Below are 25158 nucleotides of genomic sequence, written 5' to 3'. Positions count from 1 at the left end.
GTGGCCCCGCCTATTTGCATGGAGGACGTACGTTGATAAAGTGAGTTGATTTCCGAAAAAAAAACAGAAAACGATCCTCAGTCGCGTCGTAGTGAAAGGATCCTGACCAGGGGGGAAATATCATCTAGAACAGCAATACCATTGATGACAAGAAACAGAAAGGGTAGACTTCTTGAAAAATTAATTGAGGATCAGAGGGAACACAGAAAAGCTGATGCGGAGAAATGATGGACTAGGGCGAAGGACGATAGGAAAGAGAGTGTTTCAGCGGCAACGCTGTATTAAGCATTCGCCGGAAAAAGAATGAGTTTTCGAGAGAAATAAATCCTATTCATGGAGACAGGTCATTCCTTAGTAGCACTACGAATTGAGATCGAGACGGAGGAGCTCCTTCGGGTTTCGTTAGTGACCGTAACTGGCCTAGACAGGTCCAACTCCAGACTCTCGGGGGTGCTCCGTTCTCCACGGGATATGAACAGCAAAGGCCGGAGCCTGAACGAAAATCGCACTACCAGCAAACGCGAGCGTCTGAGAAGATTATGAGACTTTCAAGCGGTCAGAATGCAACTAACGTTATGCTTTCACCTGTTGGAAAACAACACCGGCAGAAACAATCACACAACAAAAAAACGTCGATCCACGCATTGCTCCAAACGTAATTCGCAGGTAGGACGACAGTAAGCTGCATTCTGACGACATGGGATTTAAAACTTTACGTTAGAAAATTTTCGTTTTTCAGGTTTGGTGAAAAGGGCACCTTCAAGAAGAGAACACGGGGAGGGAAAACCTAGCAGACACAGTGACACCTTCGCTGTCACCGGCGAAAACCAGCACAAGCCACCCACTTCCGACTTGCTGAGCAAGTATTTTCCAACCCGAATTTATCGAAAGGAATTCATGCACATTTTTGATTTTCCGAAGAAAACTCCTTCCAGAAAACTGGCAACTCGGATGAGTCAGCTGACACCTACCTAAGCCTGTTTAAGCATGCATAGCTTTTTAAATTGAGTAGGGTGGTATGTCGTAGATCCACACTGCCATCGACAGGCAGCGTACCACTCGGGCGAGACAGCTCCATTCTGTGTGAGAAGATCGTAATGCTATTTTATAGGGATTCGCCAGGGGCATGGAACAGCCACTCAACGGCAGCCAATACAGAAGCTTGTCCTTCAGTGTTTCGTGCTTCGTCGGACCTTTCTTGCGATCGACGAAAGGGGGGTCTGGCGAGCGCACGGCTGCAGTTGTATCTTTGCGCGAATCGCTAGTTGGGACACGGGTCAAGCACCACGCAACCGGGAGTAGTTTTTCTGTCAAATCACTGAAACGGCCATGCTTTAAATGTATCCATTCGCAGTCTCTCTTGTTGATCACTAGGATAAGCACGGGGCGGAAAAGCTGAGAAAAGGAGAATGCTCCCGTGTGTGTTGGTTCCACCAGATTCTCGTGAATCCGAACCTTTAGATCGAATGCGTCATAGAATTTCCAGTTACGGATCACCTGTAATGAACGCTGAAGCAAAATGACCGAGCGCGAGTAGTTGTTGCTGTCTAGGCACACAAAAATCTACTGGGGATGGTGTGCGTTGCGTTTGGTGTTTGTCGGTGTTAGAAATTGACGGACGCAACTGAAGGGTCGTCAAGTATACTGACTTGTTTGCAGAATTTATCCTCCTACTAATGGTGGGCTAAATTGATTCCTGGGGCCATTTAAGATATAAGTGACAAGAGACACGCTGGTTCAACTCGTGTCTGATCAATGGGATAAACTGGAAGAAGGTTATTGAATAGCTCCAGCCATTTTGTCCTCGAACAATGTGGTACCCAACAGACCACCGTGCCGGGTAACTCCTGTTTGCATCGATAAATGGGAGCCCAAGTCACTCCTCGTCAGCGACCACTATGAAGATTCTGACCACAGAGTTGTATAATTAAGTTATTTTCTCGTTAACTGCGGCGTTCTGAAGCCTGCTCACGGTTCGTCGCAAACCATGCTCTGGCCCTGTCGATAGCGTCTGTGCCATTGAGTTGAGATGGACCAGAAAAACAGGAAAAAGCCAATGCTGAAGTGGCATGCAATATCACTTTGTGTGCTATACACTGTAGTGTCCGCACGCATGAAATTCTACAGAAGTATACCCAGTGGGCACTATGGCATCAGCAAATAATTTGATGGTGTGCTGCCTTGCCTGATCCCACTGCAGTCAAGAAATACATGAAAACAGGTTGTTTTTTGTAAGAGTCACTTTGGGGAGACAAACTCCTAACGCGTAACAACGCAGTGTCAGTGTCTTAGTCGTGCACTGTCGCGCTATCGCTACACTACCAATCCAGCGGGGGTAAAAAAACGTCATGAGCGGGAACTGGGTAGTGAGAGATGCTCCAGGAGCAAGCCCCATCGATATGCAGTTACATGTGGAGCTTACGATTTCAGGATCAGAACTATTTTTCGTACCGGTAAGCGCCTGGGCCCTTCAGCATTTGAACATCGATTAAGATCATAGGTGTACAGCCATAACTAGACACGAGAAAAACTAATTCACGGTCCGATGTGCCGATACTCATTGGTCTCTGAAGGAAGGTTTTATTTGGCTGAGCTGCATCCAATATTTGAAGAAGGATTTAGGCTTCTGCCTCATCGTTAGGTTCGAGGCAAGCGTCCTGATCCCACGACGCAACAATGAATGCATCCCCACGGTGTTACTGCTAGAGTTCCCGGATAGGTGTTGACGCCCCTGCAGTTACGGCGTGAACATTACACTGTGATTGTACTTCCATATTCGTTGTTGGCTTTTAGAACTGAGACGAACGGGGTTTCAGATGCCGTGGCGCCGAAGTGAAAGAGAGCGCCCGTAAAGGTGACTTCCGTGCTGGCGCAAGTGGTGCCTCCGTGACGCTCTACAGAGAGCCAGAGTGACATGCCTGTACGTCATCCTGTGATTCGTGGTGCCCTACCACTCAGAGATCTTTACAAAAGAGAGCAGCTGTGACGTGTATTCTTTTTGTCACTTTCACCGACAGGACGTTGCGAGTGCTTCAGATTTGCAGCCGGGTCTGATAGGGAAAGTGGCGAATGTTTCGACTTCCGTTGCAGTCCTTTGGATCTGCTCTTTTTTCTCGACAGCATCTACTCTTTAGCGGAGATGTCCACATTGCTACACTTGCTGCCAGAGCAAGGATCTGCAGACCTAAAGCGCAAGACGAGTGAGAACCCACACGCGCGGACCAGCTAACCGAAGACCACAAGACAGTAAAAAGTCCGAGTTCTAGTTCTCCATCATTTGAACAGAGTAGAAAAGCACATTTTGGAGTTTTCTAAAATTGAATTCCCTGATAAATAGTTGCTCCATCACCTGAGTATCTAAAGGCACAGTGCACAATCGGTACTTCTGGTGCAACGACTGCGGCAAGGTGGTCACGATGAGTCACTCGAGTGGGTAGACAATTTCGATGATTCCGGTGCGCCCAGCCATTTTAAACCTTGCTTCAAAAACGTGACATTTCGTGGCAATATTTGTGGCATCTTTCACTGTGGTAGTCTCGAAGAGGACATGAGCTGCCATTTTCTGCCATTTTCCCTAGAAGCAATCCAAGAAGTCATTCATGGTGAACGTTGGCAGGCAAAAGACCGATTGACTGCTTGTCTGTTTCCAGGAGCATCGATGCCAGCTGTCGCCGGCGAATACGAAATGAAGGAGCAGTTGCTGGACATGGCACCACGTTATCCTTCTTCTGATTTCTGTGTGGTCTTGAACAGTGCGGAATTACATGACAGTGCAACGTTGTAGGAGACCTACACATTAAATCGCCGGTGGGATTTCTTGTGTCTTGACGCGGCGTGGCTTGCACCACCTCGCTGCGCAGCTGATGGCATGGGGTCTTGTATATGGTTCATGCAACAACGCACCAATTTTTCCTGTAAGGTGTTCTATGTGTGTATTTACATGGCGCATATCATCAGGATTACATAACCTCTGCTACCACAAGAGACTGTCGCTCGTGTAGACTTCCTAGTGACTCAGCGTTGACCGTCTCAGTAAAGTTGCCCGGCTGGTAGTTCTAGCCTAGAGGACGGCAGTTTTCCTTCGTCGATTTGCTATCGTCATACAGACAAGTACTTCGTCTGCATCTCTATACGGACTATTCTGACGCAGCACACCTCAATGAGAAGCTCAGGCAGTAGTATATCGTCCTCGATGCCGGGTGCGGGTGCCACCAAACAGCGAGACATCTGCTACCCGGTTGAGAATGGGCTTCAGCCGGTACACGGAAGCATGGAGGAATCGCGAAAACCACGAGACAAAGCAAAACGCGTCCAGGTGGAGTTCGTGTATCTTCGGCAAAAGACCAATCTCCTCCAGCAGGAGAGAGACATCGTAGGTCAAATACGGAGATGTTGAGTTATGCTGTCGAAAATCGGTGCCTCGTGTAGCCATACTGCAGGCGGGTATATTAAAGTTCACTACCAACCGCGTACTGATATGCCTAGCGTTTTTTACACAGAGATGGCGGGGAACGGGGACAGCAGGGAGGGGGGCCGAAAATGTGCGTTTCCATTTCGTGACAGCTCCCAAACTTCTTTCCGTGCCTGAACAAACAGCTCCGATGGCACAGTGGCAACCATTTCAAGGGGCTGTCGCTCAAGCGCGATGAGAGCGGGACGCTACTGCAGAGAATTGCAGACCTTCAAGCAAGCATCCAAGTAAGCACAGGGCACAAGGTAGAAGCGTGTCACTCACCCCCCATTTAGGTCTACAAGCGTCAGAGCTACAAAATCGGCTATACGCTACTCAGAGGCAACATCTGCGTGTTTCTTGCAGAAATTGAGACTTGAAAAAGGGCGGGCTACGCGTTTACAAGCATCTTTGTCTCACCAGGCCTCAAAAATCGAGCAAGAGAACGAGGAACTTGAAAGAGGTACTTTCCGGCAAGCAACAGAGAAAGCCTTGGCCACTTGAGCGGGTATAACAGTAAGGCTCCCGTGCATCTTGTCTCGCTGTCAGGATCCTCATGGTAATTCTTCAACTAATAAACCGTATAGTCATATTCTAGCTCTACCGTCACGCTGGATGTAGACTCACTATCTGTTCTCCACGTAAGTAGCATGCTGTCTTCTCCCTGTCCTCACTGCAGAGCGACAGGCTGTCGTCCATGACATCGAACAAGTAAGCTCTATGGTGTCTTCGCAGAACAGAACTTCAGCCGTGCAGCTTCACAGGCGCGATCAAGCACAAGGGGATCGCTGCAGTTTGCTGGATATACAATATACGAAGCCGTTGGAGGAAACAACCAAATGTGTGCTTCCAATCAGCTTGATAGAGGGGGCCTAGCTAGCACGCAGTGTATCGGGAGCTCTCAGTGCAATTTCCTTTTGAATATTGTTCTGTTATGTACAGTGGCGTGCCAGGCGAGCTGGTTTTGAAGCTGAAATCACGCGTGAACGACGCGAGACAGACGAAGAGCGGGTGGGCAACCGAACAGTCTCACTCTGGAGTCGTCTCATGGCAATCCTGTAGCGTTTAATGACGAGGCGAGTCACTTCATGCTGACCGGAACTCCAGAATAATGACAAACCCTGACAACGCGTGTGTTATTCGCAGAGAAAGCGAGGTTCACAATACCGATTGCTTCAGTTGGCAAAGAACCGTGGAAAGAAGATCCAAGCAAGAGCTCACCTTCTGGTAAGACGCCTTCCTTACCCGCTTCTGCTTAAAAGGCAGGTCCTGAACAGAGGGACTGCAAGTGTTCTGTGAAGTCCGAGTGGCCTCATAAGTCACAGCTACAAATGGGGGAAAAGCCAGATGAGCCGTTGTCGCTACAGAGAGAGCATGCGAAATGCCAAGCAATGTACGAAAGTCCTCGTTTCTTTGCCATCTCCACGGGCTCTCTTGTTTCTCGGCTCTGTAGACACTTACCAGACCAGCTCTGCAGTTTGATATGTCTGCACAGAGCACAATGGAACTCCGAGCCCGTGAAACCCAGGAGAACTTCGACGCTTATAAGGCGTATGGCTACAACAAGCTTGCGCTTCTTCGTTCATGTTCTGACAACATGTGACACCTGGTCTCTCTGGAGGGGTTGCAGAGCCCGCATACCCATCTTACTGGGACGATTGTGTCTTCATTGAGGGCTTTTCAAAGTTGCCTCCTTTTCGCTTCGCATATGACCGTACATTATATATGCTCTGCATTCTCGCTTCTGGATAATCTCAAGCGTTTACAGGGAAACTCGGAGGAATAATGCGGCAGCCACAGGCCAATCTGGTCACTGTTCGGAAACAGCAGTTTTTTTCCGAGGAGCCCAATTGGAAGGCCAGGGAAACAATCAGCAGCGTGAGGAGTGAATTATGAATTAATTTGAAAAGTTGCATTCGGACATTCGTGCTTCTCTGCATGTGACATGACTGTACACTACCGAAAATCCTCTCAAATCTAATCCAGTGGATCAACTTTGGTGGGAACCTGCGCACTCCAGCAGGGTTAAAAAGACTTGCTACAGTCCATGTGGACAAAAACGTGTGATTCGCTTGTAAGAAAGAACGAATTGTAGCTCTCAGAATAGCCATAACTTGTCGTGGAACTCAGCCTCCATAACAAGCGTCTGCTCTAAATGTCCACAGCATGTGCATTACGATGTGAACGTCTAGGCTGCTCGGAGGCACGTATACTATTTATAGGTATACGATATACGCTGGGGCTCTCCCAGCATCATCACGTGTCGTTTGCGTGCAGTGACCAGGCTTATTCAGGAAATGAAAACGTACAGGGAAGAGCAGCATGTGCCAGTCCAGCGGGACACCCGGCATGCCATCGGTACACCGTGACTTACTTCATAAACATGTTTCTTCCATCGATCAATTATCTACTTCATTGAAGTCGAAGCACGGCAAAAACTTTGTTGTATAACTCAAAAGCACTTCACCAGTGACGCTAAACAACGCAGATTGTAGAACGAGGCATAGAAGTTACGTCCATTGAAAGTCCTTATGACATGCAAACTGTCAAAAGTTCGACTGAACCACATGTCGTTCACCAACCATTCAATCACACCACGCCGGCTCCTTGCAGTGCATTTCCATGTGGATTCGGCATTAATCGAGTACTCTCTTCTGCAATAGAAGTGGATCTACATATCTTGATATGGGTCACGTATTCTCCAGAATCTCACGTGGGCAGTGTTATGTCGCCGACATGCCGGGACGAATTGCTGCCATTTCCAGCTGCAGGTCAGTCAAACACAAAGCAATCTATATAACCGTTATGGCTACTTGGAGCCATGCGGGTTCGAATTTTTACTGACCTCTGTAAGCCGCCGCCTCATTGTCCCCTCCACCTCCTTCTGACAGCCGTGAAACGTCGTTGGATGTTCAGCGTCATGGCTGAAGGAGCGCGGCCCGGGGAGCATCGTTGTCGACAAATTAGTCATGTGCTGGTGAGGTTCATTCGCTTCCAAGTCACTGTTGTCTTTAAGCTCTTCAATCCTGCATACTTTCTCCAGGATTTCGACAATTCGGTTCGCATAGCACATGGCTAGTTCGTGGCTGACCATATTTGTATGGTATTGCAGAGTCCAGTTCAGGCAGCCGTCCACTGTCACGATGTTGTGGGCGAAGTAATTGAGACCTACATTGTGCTGAGCGACGACGGACCAGCTTGATTCTATTTTAAGAGAGAAAGGATGGAACTTGGGGACTGTTTTTGCCATCGTCGCGGTAGTGGCTGTTGTTTTCTTAGTGGGAGCGCCATAGCGCGCGGAAGTGGGTGTTCGAGGAAGTTTCTTCAGGTGTAGAAGTCGAGAAGAGGGATTCGTACCCCCTACCTCTTCGATCCGAATCGACCGTTTTATGTGAGTCGACGCGCTTACTGCTCGTGGTATGTTTTCTCCCGTAAACGAAGGTGGCCGAGTCCCACTCGGGCTGGTGGAGATTCTGTTGGAGAGCATTAGACGATGTAAGTGACGGTTTGGACTGCCAGAGATGCTTGCTGCAGGGAAAATGGGATTACGAACCACAAACTCCCCCAGCTCCGCTTGCATTCCGTGTTTTTTCCGGTCTGTTAGTCGAGTACGTTCTTCCATTAGTTGATTGTGGCGTAACAGTCGATAAACCGCTATTGATCTCTGTCGTTTGGCCATATGCGCCACTTCCAGAAGAAGTTGGTGCATGAACGTGTCGACGGAAGTCACATCCCATTTACCTCCATTACTGATAAGAAAGGCTGATGGACGGTACGTAGGCTTCATTCCACCCAGTTTCCTCAGGAGAGGCAGCCTGTCTATAATGCTGCCAACGTACACGGTGATAGAATGCCATGGAACGAGCGCGTAAGAGGGTTGGAATGGACGCTGGGCGTTCACAATAGCGTGGACGTCTTTCGCCGATTTGATAGCAAGTTCCCAGAGCTCCTCCTTCAGATCAGCACTTTTCGGCGGCACTCTAATTCTTATGGGAATAACTAAAGCGTACGAACCCATCGCTGCTCGCGAAGTTACTTGAACATTCGATGCTTCTTTGTTGTTAGTAGTGGACGCCTGACTGTCGCAAGTCTGAGTGTCAGGCCCCTCAAGGGAAACCTTTGGGGGTCTGCTTCTTTCTCCGGGCTGCGGAGTTACCATGCGCTTCTCGCCGCGGCTTTTTCTGGCAATCCAGCTCCGGATCTTCACCAGTGATAAGGCAAGACTGTTCCTGATGGACGGCATTTTCCCCTTGCTTTCGCGGGGCTCACCGATCGCACCACCGCCGTTTTCGCTTGCATTACAGGTATTTCTGGACAATGGTGAAGAGCCGCTTAATGCTGACGAATGTTTGCTTTTTGTTGGGCCGTTATGGCCGTGAGCAGGGTCTGTCCAACGGGAGCAAAAACTGAAACTCGCGGGAATCCCAAACCGTGTAATGTCTGTAGCGTTTTGGAAGCCCGACCCTCGCTTGTCCAATGTACTGTTCGCTTTTTGGGTTCTAGTGGCCTCTCCTGAAGCAGGAGAGTTTTCCTGACCGAGGATATCAGTCTCGGGCCTCACGAACTCCTGCGCTGCTGTAGATGCTACGGTGGGAGTTTCGATTGTGTCTTTGCAGCAAGACGGCTGACATTCGGTTTCACACCGCTCCCTCACATTATCTTCCTGGCCAGTCGGCATTCGCGACACTGTCGCTTCACTGTCGCTGGGAACTCTTGTTTCATCAGAGCTATTTCTGATGGTCTCAAAACAACTCTCAGTTTCTGTGGTGGAAGAGAAGCCCACCCTCTGTTCTGGGAGAATATCCGCCACTGATGTGGCGAACGGTGGTTGCGCTCCAACTTGACCTACCAGAGGAGATTGACCGCAGTCTTGCGGGAGTTTCCTCATATTGCTGGTTGTATCCATCATGACGGCGTGGCACATCTGTGGAGACGGCAATGCCGTACACGCCGTAATCCCACAGCAGTCATCTTCGGCGTTACACTCTTGCTTTTCTCGTCTCGGAGACAGCGAAACGCCACGCCCGGTCCCGGGTTTTGCGGACGGAGAGAGGGACAGCTGAAAATTAGGCAGTGTCACTCGTCGGCTGCTTGCTTGTGTGTTTTGGTTCTCGTCGCACTTTCCCCAGAAAAGCAGAGGGGTGTCCCTTTTGAAGTTACACGAGCGCGTTTCCATCTCCTCGACATGTCCTATTCCAAACGGATCACCTGGCGCGAGCTGTGGGAGCACAGCCTGCGCCTGTTCTAGAAGGAAACTCTGAAATAGCATTTGGTCCTCAAATTCTGTTGGTTCAAACTCATCTCTTTTCGTATGCTTGAACCAGCGTCTTCCACTAACGGCTTGGAGAGAATACAAGTACACAGGTCCGGTGTGGTTTTCAACATGCGACGCTCCTAAACGGTCTGGGTTGAGTTCGCATGTTGGCCTCCGCATCATCGCTTGAAGCTGTTCAAAAGCGTATCGTGCCCTTTTGCACGCTGCCCCAGCTGCTGACCAGGTTCCCCACATTCTTTTTCCTCTAATACTAGCGCATGAAACAGTGTCTTGTTTCCCCGATCCTCTTCTACAGCGTGAGGGTCGGTGTGCAGCAGCGGATTGTGCAAAGGTAGGGTCTCTGTCCACGTGTTTCCCATCCGTTTGAGTGTTCTGTGATTGGTAGTTGTGAACGGATACGCCGCGGGAATCGACAGTGTATTCATTTTCACCATGAATCGACGACGAAGGCTTCACGATGGACGCAAGCTGATTCTCAGGTGAGAGCCGTCCCCGTACCGCATTGTCTGAAAATCGATTGTTTTTTGTAGGACCTTGAACTGGTCGGTGTCTTGTTGGTGACAAAACCGTTGGTGTAGGGCAAACTGTACAGTTTTCTTCCATTTTGTTGGAGAGGTTGGCGGACTCGGTCGGTTCAGCATTCTCTGAAGTCATGTTCGAACCAAAACCGCAATTTCTTCCTTGTTTAGTCGCGCCAGGAGGCCCGAATGCCGCTGTGACTCTGCCAGCGCTCTCGAAAGGATGGAAGGGAAGCCAGTCATGGCCATCATGATGTGTTTGTGCCGATGTCTCTGTCGCCTTCCTCATGTATTGCTTTTTTTCGAGCATACTATCAATCTCCTTTAAAACCGTTTTTCTATTCCACATCAACTCTGAAATGGCAACGGATGCCGTACTAATAATCAAACCATGAAGGCCTGCCTTCTTCCTTTTACATATCTGCACCAACTTTGTTGTCATTTCCCTATCTACAAGAATTGGAATGACCGACGTGAAAGGCTGATATGTTCTGGGCGCGTCCCCTGGTGTTGCGGTTGTTTTCGGCTTATGGCTAACAACTTTAACACCTGTGTCAGGCATCCGATCTGCCCTGCAGAGGATGGCTTCTGTTCCAAAGTGATCTGGAGGATAATAAACGGGTAAAGGGTTCCGTATTCTCCGTAGAAGTCGCCGTTCCCATAGGTATCCCCACGCGAGCAACCGAGGCGCTATGAGGACAATCTTGAGCATCTGTAGAGGTATTGGCAGTAGAGTAGATGATGAAAGTGCATCTGGCAGTCGTGTACACGGAAGGGGTACTTTTCCGGAGCTTCGTGCTTTTTGTGGGTGCCTGGTCTCATGACACGTTTCTTCAAGGCGTTGCGTTGAGCGATCAAAGGTAACGCCGGGTAACTGCTCAGGTGCAGTCGGACACGGCGACGGTGCTGGCCCTGTTCCTTCCCCACATAGTGTCGCTGAAACCACGGTTAAGGTCCGCGTGTCATTTTCGCTTAACAGGGAAGTTGACGACCGATTTCCCAGTCCATGCGGCCCGACAGGCAAATGAGGTAAGGACGGAAGCCCTGCTGCGGCCCGGCAGAGATCATGCATATACGAATTATATCTCTCGATGTTTTGCAAGAGAAGGAGGCAGCACGAAAGTTCGTTCCAAAAATTCTGTCTACTGAGGCCATCCATAACGGAGTGGTGGAAGATGCCCAGGATCTTGGTGCGGTAATTGAACTGTGAATTTGTTAATGGAGCAGCAGAGCCTTGTCGCCTCAACCCTGTACCTGCTTGACACTCCGACTGTTTTGCTGCCCGAGCAGTTGAAAATAATTCACCAAAACCGTTCTTTTGATCCTCGTCCACATGTCGAGACTGAAACAACCGCAAGCGCCAGAGGGGTCCTGGTGAGGTACAGCAACAAATCAATCAGTCTGCAACGGCAGTTCATACGTACAGGAGCTGGCATACATCGAACGTTGCTAATGGAAGTAAAAACATGCAGTTTTCGTTGGCTGCCGGCTATTCATGGAGTATCTAACGCTCGCAGTGCCATCTGCTACTGTAGGATATTGTAGTCATTTGATGGCAATTCTTTGCAAGGGCGAGTGTGGCCGACCGTGCGTGGAGCCAGTGCTGCTCTGGGAACTTTTGCCAACCTCGTTTACGATAAACTCTGGTTTCGCCTCAGTTAGAAACTTAAAGCTTGAACACATACGTAGTGAAGATGGCAAGATACAAATGACGTAAAGAATGGTCGTAGGTTTCACTAATGCATGAGTGTCTGATCTTTGAAAAATTACTTCCCTTTGACGCGACACTTCCATAAAATCAATTCCTTTCTCTAGAGCTAGTGATGGAACACGCTTTCAGGCGAGTGGCACGTTCAGCGTACATAAATCAGTGAACCATCTATGTCATACTGGCTATGGCTTCCACGTATTAATCAGCATGACTGCGAAGTTGCCATAACAGTACACGTTAGCTCGCCCTAGCGTCCGCTCTTGTGGATAACGAGGAGGTATCACTCGTTCGGTGACTGTCAACCAGACTCAAGCCGACAGACTTAATTTTGATTGTATATTGTTTAACATAACTGTTCTCACCTCCCTTAGTGTCGAAACTAATTTTCTGTTCGAGTGCCATTGCCTTAACCCACTCGTCGTCTTGCAGCGCCCCAAAACGTTCCCTCTCACTTCCCCCGTCAGAGCAATCCCATCGTGCCATGGCGACATCCAGGCGGGCTGAAGAGCGAGTATCCTGCCACACGTGGACTTTTCTTCTTCTTCTGCACGAGCAGCAGAGACTATCAGCTCCCTTGATGAAGAGCATTCGCAGCCGGCTTGCAAAGCTCTTGTCACCTTTATCTTGAGTAGCGCTCCCCTTGCTGGCACCCCGCAGATGTTGTTCTTCGGAGGAATCACTCTCGTTGATTGAGCACCGCAAAGCCTGATGCCGGCACAACAGCATCTCGGCAGCTGTCCGTAGATGGTCAAGAACAATAGGATGAGTCGTCAGAACAGTGATGCAGTTGCATATCATGAGATTCCCAATATTGTGGTACGCCTGCCAGAACAGGTCGGTGGGATCAAGTCTCCGCAATTTTTCCGGTGGACCGGCCGGAAGTTTGAAACTTTCAGATAATAGCAGCTGCCGTGGTGTCACGGCAGGAACTGTTAGTTCGGAGTCCGATGTGTTGTAAGGTTTTGGTGCACACGCATAATAAGAGGCAGCCATGTCGACCGAAGAAGGCCAGTTGGGATCCCGCGTATATTCATTCACGAATCCATCTCCTGCATTTTCCGTTGCAGGGGCTGGAATAGATAACACACGAAAGCTATACTGCTGTCCTTCTTCACCAATAGCAACTCCATTGTTGTTTCCAACTGATGCCCCAGCACCAACGCGTATATCTAAAATAGTCTTCATTCTGGTTTCCGGGGAAATATGGTCGTCAGTTGACATGTTATGCTCTTTGTCTTGACGCCTTTCAGGGACACAGAAAAGATCCCGCCAAACCGCTGCAGTTCCGAGACTGTGTATTTCGATCAGAAAGTAAGCTCTCAATGAAGAAGTCTCAAAAAACGTTTTCTATTCGGAAAAGTTTATCTTAAGCGGTGGCATGGCCGCAACCTATTAGCACGGGATTCTGAGAGAACGAGCGTTGAACCGCCTACATGGGGAATGGCACAGTAGTTCTTCATGTGCTTCCCTACACGCCAGGCAGACACAGCTCCGCTGAGGCGAGTTTGGTTTGCTTCGTCCAATTGTGTTTTCACGCGAGGATAGCCGGCTTCGATAATATGTTGCAGTCCTTGTTGTTTTAAAGTGCGTTGACGACCCTCGCAATAATTCTAGCAATATTCTTTCAAGTCCGTGTTTGCGGGAGTACCTTCTCGAGGTAATATCAGTCATACGAGTCTGAGAAAGGATAGAAAATTGCAACAACAAACTATGGTAGACTTTCCCGCAGCCTCCACGAGGACCCGACACGTCCCCTAGATTGTCCGCCACGGAGGTTACTCGAAGTGACTGTGCCTGAAACTTCTGCAGCAAATATCGGGAAACCCTCAAGGGAAGCCCCGACGAAAGCACGGACGTCCCTCTCAGCTGCACGAGTTTGAAGCATGCTTTTCAAGCGGTGTCACTGTCGGAGAACAGCTCAGGGGCAGGGAACCGAAACTTGAAGTGCAGCCGTTACAAAACCAAGAAAAAAGTGGAGAGTGAAACTCCTGCCGGCTTACCCAATGTTTGTCAACGCCGTTCAAGAATTGGGTGCGGTTCCCAAAAATCCCCTTATTGTTCCACGTTGTCTGTCTTTCTCGGAGAGTGGTTTTTCCCTGCAAAGGAACAAGGCACTGAGGCGTCCGGTACACACCGAGACAGCCAGACAAGAGGAATCCTACACTGTCGCGCGAAATCGTCCTATGGTTCGGGTAAAGGCGCAGTTTGGAAACTGATGCAGAATATGCCGCCAGCTGAGCAATTGCCTATTTTCATCCTCACGAAAGATAAACTTCAGAAAGACCTCAGATACCGCCGTCTCTCCTCCCGCCACCAAGATGCCGGGATGTGCACAACCTCATCTCATCACAGAAGTTCCAGCACCCGAAAAGCACTAAAGATGAAAATCAGCTGTGATGTAGTCTCGCCTGTCAATCTTTTGACAGCGTATTACGCTTGTAACACCAGGCATCATGCCCCCCCAACTCCATCTCATCACTGACGTTCCAGCCCCCGAAAAGCACAGAAGATGAAAATCAGCTGTGATGTAGTCTCGCCTGTCAATCTTTTGACAGGGTGAGTATTACACTTGAAACACTGGACATCATGGAGACAGATGATCCGCCACAGGGTGACGGGGAACGCAAACGTTCTGGATGCGCGACGTTTTAGACGGGCAAAAATGATCTCGAGTACAGTTCTCTTGAATAGACTGTATACGTATTACACCCGTGCAAGCACACAAATACACACGAAAGGCTATGCAGACAATGCAATGTAGAGAAGTCTCAGTCTCGGAACGTCTCACCTGAACCACCTATCAAGAAACGCTACGACACTCTGCATGACATGTCACGTCACAACTCAAATCACAAATTGGACGCCACTCCGATTCATTCTGAACTCCGAAGAATAAACCTGTATGCAAAAAGCAGTGTTGTATATCTTCGTTGGCTCCCGCTTGGAAGAAACTGTTCGGACGGGGATGTGCTAGACTTCCAAAGCAGCATCTACAAGAATGAAAGAGAGCCAAAGTGACGTTGTCAGGATAAACGGTTACGACACAGGTTGAGAAACGGAAGTTGGTTCGAGGCTATAATAATACTCTGATCTATCCGGCGACACTTCTCTTCGAGATACATGTGTCACTTCCCAACTGTGCAAACTTTCAGTGTAACTATATCTGAAAATGAAGCTTAATTAACACACGACGAGCACTGCGCCACGACACCCGAGGGGGGGAGCCAAAAAGTGTAGCTTCCGGCGGGTATCGCCGAGGCACACCTTCTTATTAAGATTGCGCTGCTGTCACGGATTGGACAGCTGCATTGGGGGGGTGGGCTGCAGCCAGACTTGCGAGCTACCACACCGCACCTCACACCAGCTAACCGCTACCAGAAGAGAAAATGGGCTGAACGGACTGCACGAATCGACCATATAAACTCTCAAACTACATTGAAAAAAGTGAAAACAAAAGCGGTCAGGTGTTCCGGCGAAGAACACGAGCATCATCGTAGGACGTTGACTCTCACGAACTACTAAACTCCTGGCAGGCACCAGTGTGTCGGCTCTGCAAGCGGAGACTTAGCTTTCCCTTTGTGATTACATTCACTACTCTCCTGTCCAGCAGGTAGACACTAGTCAACTTCAACGTGAAGCGGAATAGTATCTCGTTTTCCCAACGGAAAAAAACTGCGCTTACAGCTGATGAATGGAGGAGGCAGTTGGGTTGTGATCCGCTCTTTTCGGTTCGCTCAGACAAAATAAGACACATTGGATTCGAGCGGCTGAGCATGACGATAAAAGAAGTGGGAGCTAACAACAACAGTGGTTGCTTCGACGCCCATCCAGAGCCCATGGCACGGCCAGTACTACTGCAAACGGATGCGACGCCCTACGACAAGAAACACGGCAAATTGAAACCAGTGTCCTGAAATGTCTGTGAGCCTGCGCGCGCGCGAGTAGTAACTTGTACTGTGGTACCATTAATTGATCTTGGCCATGAGACGAATCGCCGTTGGTTCATCAGCTTCGTCACGCCTGGACAGCACACTGCGCCTGATCACGCATTACCTTATGATGGCACAGTGTGATGTAGAGGTGAGTGAGCGTGCCTCCTTGGCATGCTTCCATTTATGTCAAAAGCCACCCGGCTAAAAAGATTTCATATTCATTCGGCATCCTACCACCTTCGCTCCATCCCTCACTCCCCAGTCCTTGAACTATATAAAGCATAACCGCTGCGGTCGGGCTGTCAGTGCTTCCACACTGGTACACAACTCTCTCCTCGTAAACCCTGATCCAAGCCCGACTTGCCTCTTTTTCTAAAGGGAGATTTTTATGAACTTTTTTACAGTCGGGCCCTAGATCCCATAAGCTTTCATCCTTAACCATGGTAGGCAAACGCCGTTCCCCTCCTCTATGGGCAACTTCGCAGGCTCCAAACTGCACAACTTCATTCCTGGTTCAGTCCTGAGGCCTCCCAAGATTTGGGTCTCGCAGGCAAAGCGCAGTGCGGACGGTGACGCAGTGACGCAACACGTACGCTTGAAGGCTTTGGTACTACGGGGCCAACGACTTTAGAACGTTTCTTTAACTCCGAGAATTATGTTCTGTGGGGTTGATGTTCACCTCCAAAAATTCACCTGGTGGCAGACGTGGCAAAATGCGAAGCAGCAAGAGAATGAGGCCAGAGCGCCTCATCATTCCACGGACCCGCCGCTTGTGGGTATCGGCACGGAGTGTTGTCCACGGTTACTTCGCCGTTCCGCGAAGAATTTGTCTTGCCATTTCTGCCAAGTTGTTGTTCGTTTGTGTCGGTGATTCTTGAAAGGGGAAACTGCTTAAAAATTTTTTCGGCGAAAAGCAGCCCCGCTGTTATTCTGTTCCCGCCGATAAGCTTCCGTCAGCGTTGAGTGTTCTTTTGCGCACAGAATCGCGGCAGCTCGGTTGGTGTCCGGCTCTTGTCACGGCATGCGTGTCGTGGAGAATGCTGCTGTCTTCAGAATTTTTGCCTGATGTCTCCGGATTTTACCAGAATTCTTCAGCGTACGTTTGGGGTAAAATGTTGGTACTACTACGGTAGAAAGGAGGTGGTCAGTGGAGCTACTGCTTCACAGTTCCTGCACAGATCCCCCGTTTCTTCTCCAACATAGCCGTCTCGTTCCCGCTTCAAACGGGAACGTTCTTGTGGTGATACTCCTGCAGGGTCATGGGAGCCTTGAACATGTGTATGTGCGGCAGTCTAACTGATCCCTGGTGTTGCCGGTCATCCGAGTGCCAAATCCCCTCTTTTTATTCTTATTCAGTGTTTGCCAAACGCAGCGAGTTTGGTGTGCCCAGCAATACAGCTTGTGTATGGCATTTTCGGTGACCGGGCAGCACGACATCTTCCGCTTTTTGCGCAGTTACTGTCGCTAGACCGCGAGGCCTTAGTCCTGAAGATTGACTGACTTGTTTTCTCCCGCGCCGCTGCGGTCGTGAATATAGAACACATCGTGGAGGTGTTGCACACCAGAGACGCCTCCGGTTGGCCGAACTATTACAAATAGGCGCCTGAAGTGCTCCCCCCACAAGTGGGGTCTCCGTCGGTCAAAGAACTTGGTCCTCTAAAAGAGAGTTCATGGACAGTTGTACGTAAAGCAGCGTTCTGTTTATGGTTTCTCCTTTGTGACGTCTTGACGGTGTTGAGACGAACTCACCGGCTCTGTGCGCTTGGAGGAGTTCGGTGTTACGGAAAGTTCCTCTTGGCCTGGTTGTGCGTTGCCTCTGTCCGACAGTATGGAGCGAACCTGCACTACAGACCTTTCCACTTCGGGGTCAAAGGTGGAGGAAAGAAATCCACAGAGGGGTCGGGGTGGAGTCCGTGTAGCCCCCGCGCTATCTCGCCGACTTACGGTGGATGAGTATCTTGACCTGTTCCACCGCGAACGGCGCGTGTCATCAGCTCTGGAATACTTTCCGACTGCTCCAGTCCGCGAGAGCGAAATTTGCCGTGTAGAAGATGTTCCTCCCGAGCTTACGCTGAAGGTGGCTGCAGAGCTCGCCCGACAGAACTCTCGTCTCTCCGCCAACTATCTAGATGCGTCTGGAGGAGGAGGTGAAGTGACACCTCAGGATGAAGAGCAAGAAGATGCAGGCATTCCTGAAGGTCAAGTGGAAAAAGCGACGGAAGATCCGAAACTCGGGTTTTCAGGGCTCTGTGAGCGACTGCGCAACAAATTCTTCCCCAGGGCTCACACCACATCCGCGATGATGGCCGCCCGCCTCCAGCCGACGCCCTGTGGCGTCAATCGATTCATCTTGCTTGGGATATACTTGATCTATTCTTTGCTGACGGGTCGAGTATTCTTTGCGTGGCCTAGCATTTCAAATATGCTATTCAGAGATGGCGCTTACTTGTGGAATTGTGGGGATTTAGACGATCCCGCAGCCGTGGACCATCGCCTGGAGGAGAATGGTGGGAAGAGATTCGCCTGCGAAGACCAAAATACGGCGGTTCAGAATCTCTTTGTCGTCTGCCTCGCCTGTGCTTTCGCTTGTGCGCTGCTGGCGGGTCTACTTCTAGACAAACTGGGCCCGAAGCTCACAGGCATGTTTGGCCAGACTTGCAACTTCACAGCCTGGGTACTCCTTGGGTTTGCTGGAGAGGGTGTTCCCACATATTACCCGGCATTTGTTTTGATGGGCGTCGGAGCAGACAGTGGCTACATGGCGAGTCTATCGATAGCCAACCTATTCCCTGGACACGAGGCGTAAGCGTGACCAAATTGCTTGTCATGTAAAACCGGTGAAGCTAGGTATTACAGAACTGCCCTGCTCTAAAACTGACTACACCCTAGTCCCCGTAGCTTTCCACATGTCTGTAGCAACTTTCATGTTGCCGTAAGAGTCTATATTCGTGCGGGTATGCTGTTCCTTTTCCAGAGTTGGCTAGCTTTGTAGCTGAATGTAAACGTCGCTTCGACACGGTGGGCAGCGGGTGTCAGTGTGCAGAAACGTTGCGAGTTATTGGGTCACATGCCGTGATACACTGGTGAGCCACCGACGATAGCAGCCGGTGCGGAAAACCGGAACCGTGCGACGAGTGGCCATCAACAACTCGGCCTCTTGTGTACCAGACAGTATTCTGGACTGTTTCTGAGGCCTTCAAAGATGTGGACGTTGGCGTGCGCGTAATTACGTAAATTCTCCGGAGCGTGTAGTACATTTTGGCGAAAAGTATTTTTCTCTCCGTTGTCAACTGCTGTTTGGTTTGCAGACTCGTAGTGGCGCTCCTAGGGTCGGCAAAGAGCTTGAGCTACGCAATGCCCGCGATTCTGGACACGCTTGACGCCAATAGTTCAGTTATCTCAGTGAAGGACGTTTGCTTAGGCTATGCTGTCCTTGGCCCGGGTAAGTAACGATATGTCTATCGTATTTTTGTAAGTTTTTCTCTACAAAAAGCATGCTGCAGAACCGATCTCACACGCTTTCTTCCGTGTGAGGGAACCCCCATATATGCAAGGGAAGCGTTGTCTGCGCGTGTTAGTGTGTATTGGGTCCCGTGTTGAATGCCCATTCATATGTTGCTGCGAAACAGTTTCACAGCGGTTCGTGGTCAAGTTTCGGCATTTCCTGGCCGACGATCTCGAATCGGAACTTAGCGTGAACAAGTCCACGAAGGACATACGGCTGAACATTGGTGTTACTAATTTCTGGGTGTTTTTCCTTTTTTACACAGGACTGTGCTGGTTAATTTGTCTCTTGCTGATTGGCTTCCATCCATTCCTTCCATGGGCGAGCTTCGTGCATATTGAGGAGGCTGTGGAGCAACTGGCTAGGCGTCAAAGCGGAAGACAGTGGAGTCAAGTTTTCCGATCTTCGTCCGTTTCCACCATTTTCAAGATGAAAAGGGGGAAAATATCTGGTTCACGTGAAGAGGACGGCGACAGCTCGAGACCGCAAATAGAATCTGTCAATCGCCGGACCAGCAGTGTAACCGTGCACTCGAGTGGGCCATCCGCACCTGCGGCGGACCCTGCACCCTCACTGCGACGACAGCTGATGTCCCCATATTGCATTCTAATGGTTGTTCACACCGTTATCCAGTCCATCTTGTACCCCTTCCTTAGCACCAGCGCCGAAAATCTCTACGGCAAAGATGTAAACAACTTCCTCGGCATTTGCCTGCCGTTCGGCTGCGTTGCATGCATAGTAAGTTCAAACGAAGGAGCCTGTCTAGGGGTACTCAGCCGTTTTGAGGGAATCTTCAAGAGTCGCGTGTACACATGCGTGTGGCTCATTGAACGCATGTCTAAAGATCCAGTTATGATATGGAAGACATACGTGCTGCCAGGAATCCTGGGGTGTACGAAAGAGTCGATTATGTTCTGAGGTGCAGTGGTACGCGGAGCGTGGCCCAACGTACTATTCCCGGAGGACCTTGTCGTCTGCTTGGGTAGCGCAGGCTGAGGCTAAACCCAAGACAGACAATAACTCGATAACTCTAAAGAACCAATACTCGTTCTCGCATTACTTGTTTACAAGTTTAGGGCACATTATGGTTGATTCAGCTTTTCCAGTTGATGATCCTATCGAGATATGTACACACAACGAGCCAAAGTTGATTCTGGTGTTTACTGCGCAGTAAACAGGCTTTCTATGACATTGGTGTCGAGTGCAGTACAGTATATTCCTAGAAATGCTTTGTTGGTATTTTCGGTGGCAGGGGATGGTGCTGCAATTTCTTTCGCTTATGAAGTGCTTGCTCCAAGCGCGGTGGTGGAACAGCGGTAAAACGTTTGGAAATGGTCTTCCCTATACTTTTCTGATGTTCTGTGCGAGTGGGATGCATCGTCGAAATTTCGTGTACAGTTAGTATGCTCCATTTGAAACCGCATGTATAGGACGTTTTAGATGTTTTCTTTGTTCTCCCCGATGCACGGTGACTCGCGTCATTCCGGGTAGTTCCGTTCAAGACAGTGCTTTAGACTGGCGAAATAGCATGCAGCGATAACACATGTGATGTTTTGTGTGCGCAGATTTACGGGAAGCTCACGGACATGTACGGCATCACAAAAGTTTTGATCGGGCTCAATACTATCATTACTGTAGTTTTTGTGCTGACGTTGATTCATACAGTGGCAACGTCCTACATCGCAGCTGTTCTAATTATTGTATACGTAGGGTTTTACTCGTCGCAGGTGTATTGTTTTGTGAGTGACACTTTTGCAGCGGCACAGTTTGGGCGTATCGTTGGCACAATCTTCATCGTGGGGGGATTCTCCTCACTGCTCAAAATTCCGCTTCAGTCTATGGTCGTTGAAGTTTTCCATTCTGTATACACGTGGCCGGTCATCATGATGATCGGGCTCTGCTGCTTCAACTACGGTATTCTAGGAGTGCTTCTCTATTTCAAGAGGAAGAACCCTCATCCTTTCTGGCCAGCCGATGCTGCTGCGGCTGTCGATGAGAGAGTAGAAAAAACCTCTAGCGGAAAGCAGGGCGGAAGAAGCGGAGAGCTTGTAATCAAAGCAGGGAGCGAAACTGAATTGGGGGTGCCGACAACTGTGACGCCCTCGTCCGATCTTGGTGGGCGTGCTGAGCCCGATGCTGAAGACGTTTGCGTTGCGATAGATAGATCATGACGGCGATGTTGAAGGCCCAGAACGGAAGGCAGGTGCAGTTGAATATAGAAAGGAGCATTGCTAGAGAACGCTTGTAAATTGTGTTTGCGCGTTCATGGGCTGTCCTCGGCGGCCGAATGTTGAAGGGGGGAAGTGGAGCGACGGACATGGACGCGCTTGCCTTCCAGCGCCGCGTGTGCTGCATTGTTGACTAGGTGTAATTCGTTATATTGTCGTTTTTGTTTACTCTGCTGGAATAACGTGGCGCGTGCGTTACGTTCTGGGTCGGTCGAGTTCTGGACATAAAGTAATCTGGAAATGGATTTTGCACGTCAAACGTTGGTGGCTATCGGTGACGTCTGATACAGTCAAGTGACACACTGGCCTTCTACTTAGTAGTTGCCGAATATGCGGTCCTGAAGAGTTTCTGTAAGGAATGTGAAGGAAAGTGTCCTCAGTGGTTTGTTGTTTCTGCACGGAGGACCCGAATTGGGTTCGACAATGGGTGGCTCAGGTGGGCATCTGCTGCGAGTGCTCATCCAAGGGGGTCCCATCCAGTTTCTGGACCCCAGGTCGGCAACTTCATGTGGCATTCCTATTTTTTATGTACGTGCTTGGGGACGACCAAGAAACTCAGTATAGCTTCTACCGGTTGCGCAATGTTGATCCCACGGCGACAAGGAGAGACAGATTCGTAATTCGTGGAACATTGGCTGGCCGTGTGGAAGTCTAAAAGTGGAGAGATGCGCAAACTAAATGGTGATGGGAACTCGAATTGTTCTTTTGACGCTGACTGGATGTGCTAGTCATTCTTAATAGTGCCGCCATGGTAGGGACGTATGCCATCCTGGGGAGGCGATGTGGTTCCTTGTGCGAAGGCTCATTGGCGTCGTCTAGTGTCTAGTTTGCAGTCCGCCATGTCTGTTGTCTTCATTGGAGAAGGGTTTGAGACTTCCGTGATCTGCGGCTGTCAATCGAAAACGGGTTAACTGGGAATGGCCTTGGTATGGTGTAATCGGATGCAGGGGTCAAGACTTCGATTAGCTTCTTTTTTAGGCGTGGCAGAGAAATAATGGAAGAGTGGAGGTTTACCGAGATGCTGCTGCTGAGCTCGTTCGCAGGACACTGTGGACGTATTCGAGGAAAATCTGGTTGTCTAACATTGTGTGACTCCGCGCGTCTGCAGTTGAGCGAACGCTCGTGTCACCGGAGTTCCTTTTCGCAGAAGCAGTGCTGATCCAAGCGTCGGTTCGTTTCTGTATCTGGCCGGTATGGTTCAGGGAATGCCCTGTCACGGGTGAGGCAGAATGGATTGTCCTCCTCGTGACGCGTGCTGGCGCATGTGTCGCGCGACTGAAGAATGGTGAAGCATCTGCCGACTGTGGTGGGTCGGGTCTGCCGGGCGCGAGTGTGAGCTGAAAGGAGATCTTGTTAGAGCAACATTACCCTGTCGATTTGGATGAACCAGGCTTCAGAACAAGAAAATCGTCATTTGGACAGGAAGGAATAAATGCGGTGGTTCGTATGGTGTTTAATCGCTGTTGGCCTAGTCGTTTCGTCTTTTTTTGTAGTGGATTTGCTGCTTATTTAGGTGAGAATTACCGCTGTTTTATGTGCGAATGACAATAATTCTAGCGTTCCTGGGCTGTTCAAAAGTCCACGCGTGGGCGAAGCGCTCTGCTGTGTGCATGTTGGTGGGGTCAGAGGATGGGCAGCATCCAGCAGCTATTGCCGTAATGATGCTTCATATGAAAACGTCATTGTTGCATACGATTGGTTTTAAGAGGTGCATCTGCTCAGTATCTTTTTCAGGAGGCCTCTAGGGACTGGTTAAGGGTAACTGCTGCGTTAATCTTCTTACACTCACCAAGCTTGTGGCGCGCTGGTAGATAAGAAGACAAATTCGTCTTCATGGATGCATTCGTTCACCCAGCAAAGTGCACAGAAAATGGGGTGAAATACTCGGGAATGGCTTTTTTCCTGACTACGAGAGTCGGAAGGAGTTTCTTTTCAGTAGCGTTTGACAAATCCCGGGTTTATATATAGAATGTGTCGAGGTAGCCGGCAGTGGGATCTTTGATGCTTTCAGGACCAGTTCTGTTACTCACGCGACATTGGGGGAACACCAAGTGTTCATGTGTTACAAGAATCAAAATGTATAGAACCTATCTCAGTCACACACATTCTTTTTCAATTGGTGCTACGAGTGCTAAAAATGGGCGTGATGGTCACCAAAGACACTGGCAATGCTGTCTCCGTGTTGTTGCCGTTAGTCCCTTAAGTATGGGGGCAAAAGGCCATTTTAGTAAGGTCAGTGTACAGTAGTTCAACTCGCCAGCATTTTTTTAGGGCCGCAAGGAGACATTCGGGATACCTCTGGTAGTATCAACGTTTATCAGGGTGTTTGCGTAATGGTAGGCTTCATTTTCGTAGCGAGAAACCGAATTAGGCGTGGTAGCATCCAGAACATTCGAAAAGAGTGAGTGGTGTGTGGTCCAACTGCTGTAGAGTCAGCCTTTAGCAGCTACTAGTCTTCATATACACGTGAAGGTCGCACCATTAAGATGTAGCGTTCCTTTCTGTATAGCGTGGTGTATCTACGAATGGATGTGTTGTGAACACCGAATATAGAGCAGACGCCATGGATCTCATCATACCGTGAAGAATAACTGTGGAATTCTATGTATCATACCAACACGCTAAAGAGTTCAGTTATTCATTTCAGCAGAAGCAAATACATTTTATGGTGCCACGAAAGAGGAGAGCCCACAGGAAAGGCTGACAACGTTGTCCGCTGTTCTGCGAGTTGCATACGCACCATCCCGACTGGGACGCACTGAAGAGGTGACCTTGCTTGTAAGATGGGTTCAGCATTTCGTTCTCCTTTACTTTTCAGTGCATAATGTCAGGAGGCTGTGCTCAAGACGAGAATTCGTCTCATAATTCCACGGAGAAAAATGGACTGTTTCTTGGAACAGTTTACGGAAAGCTTCTGTATTCCTGAATTTCAGCGTGTGAAGTGGACCCACACCGAGAAGCACGGAAGCAAGTTTTTCTCCCTTATGCCAACAAACAAAGAGCACTCAATACCATGTAACGAGCATGTTGGACACGCTCGCTGAATAATCATGCTCTCCCGTCGCAACTAGTTGCCGTTAGCGCAAGCGCATCAGCGCTGCAAAGTTAACTTTGTTCGTTCCAAAGGTAACGGTGGATGGAGAAGTGGTTCGTATTTCTTCTGCAACAGCTGCCATGATGTTTCCGTGGCACGTTTGTGGCTTCCAGTTACTAGGTCTGGTGTGCGTGATGAACCGGTGCGCTGTATGTTGTGGTACAGTCCTGCAGTGTGACAAAGGCGTCTCCGAAAGCCTCTTGTTTCCTGAATGAAGACTGTACTGCAAAAGAGTTCAACGAACGAATATTATGAATAGGTGCAGGATCTTGAGAATGATCAATAACATCAACGAGTAAGAAAATTCGAATGGCTCGTAGTCCGTCAACTAATGTGTGCATGCTAATGGTTTCGTCCGCTGAGTTACTGGTGCCTTGTCTTTACAAGGCCCCGCAGCCAAATGACTTCGACACGAGACAGAATCTGTGACTCCTCGTAGTTAGTG

General features: G+C 49.4%; 5 protein-coding genes across 5 annotated transcripts; 2 read left to right on the top strand and 3 right to left on the bottom strand.

The window, feature by feature from the left end:
- Window positions 1-3295: 3295 nt before the first annotated feature.
- On the top strand, window positions 3296-6736 carry TGME49_248445 (hypothetical protein). The gene is made up of 7 exons (XM_018780862.1): window positions 3296-4372; window positions 4597-4698; window positions 4817-4913; window positions 5130-5161; window positions 5393-5461; window positions 5597-5677; window positions 5946-6736. Exons 1-7 carry the CDS (start codon window positions 4160-4162, stop codon window positions 6051-6053), a joined length of 702 nt encoding a protein of 233 aa, XP_018635000.1. The 5' UTR covers window positions 3296-4159; the 3' UTR covers window positions 6054-6736.
- A 67-nt stretch (window positions 6737-6803) lies between these two features.
- TGME49_248440 (hypothetical protein) lies at window positions 6804-11919 on the bottom strand. The gene has a single exon (XM_002367150.2). The coding sequence runs from the start codon at window positions 11400-11402 to the stop codon at window positions 7260-7262; it is 4143 nt and encodes a 1380-aa protein (XP_002367191.2). The 5' UTR covers window positions 11403-11919; the 3' UTR covers window positions 6804-7259.
- A 272-nt stretch (window positions 11920-12191) lies between these two features.
- Window positions 12192-13175, bottom strand: TGME49_248430 (hypothetical protein; the record flags this gene model as incomplete). Its single annotated transcript, XM_002367149.2, has 1 exon — window positions 12192-13175. One exon carries the CDS (start codon window positions 13173-13175, stop codon window positions 12192-12194), a length of 984 nt encoding a protein of 327 aa, XP_002367190.2.
- Window positions 13176-13333: 158 nt separating this feature from the next.
- TGME49_248425 (hypothetical protein) lies at window positions 13334-16716 on the bottom strand. Its single transcript, XM_018780861.1, has 3 exons — window positions 15637-16716; window positions 13955-14050; window positions 13334-13631 (listed from the first exon to the last, which is right to left on the bottom strand). Exons 1-3 carry the CDS (start codon window positions 15790-15792, stop codon window positions 13347-13349), a joined length of 537 nt encoding a protein of 178 aa, XP_018634998.1. The 5' UTR covers window positions 15793-16716; the 3' UTR covers window positions 13334-13346.
- On the top strand, window positions 15839-25084 carry TGME49_248420 (hypothetical protein). The gene is made up of 4 exons (XM_018780860.1): window positions 15839-18688; window positions 19195-19328; window positions 19657-20129; window positions 20957-25084. Exons 1-4 carry the CDS (start codon window positions 17715-17717, stop codon window positions 21560-21562), a joined length of 2187 nt encoding a protein of 728 aa, XP_018634999.1. The 5' UTR covers window positions 15839-17714; the 3' UTR covers window positions 21563-25084.
- Window positions 25085-25158: the final 74 nt, after the last annotated feature.

Source organism: Toxoplasma gondii, chromosome XII (assembly GCF_000006565.2).
Source record: "Toxoplasma gondii ME49 chromosome XII, whole genome shotgun sequence".
Taxonomy (NCBI): domain Eukaryota; phylum Apicomplexa; class Conoidasida; order Eucoccidiorida; family Sarcocystidae; genus Toxoplasma; species Toxoplasma gondii.
This window is presented reverse-complemented; position numbering and strand designations above follow the sequence as displayed.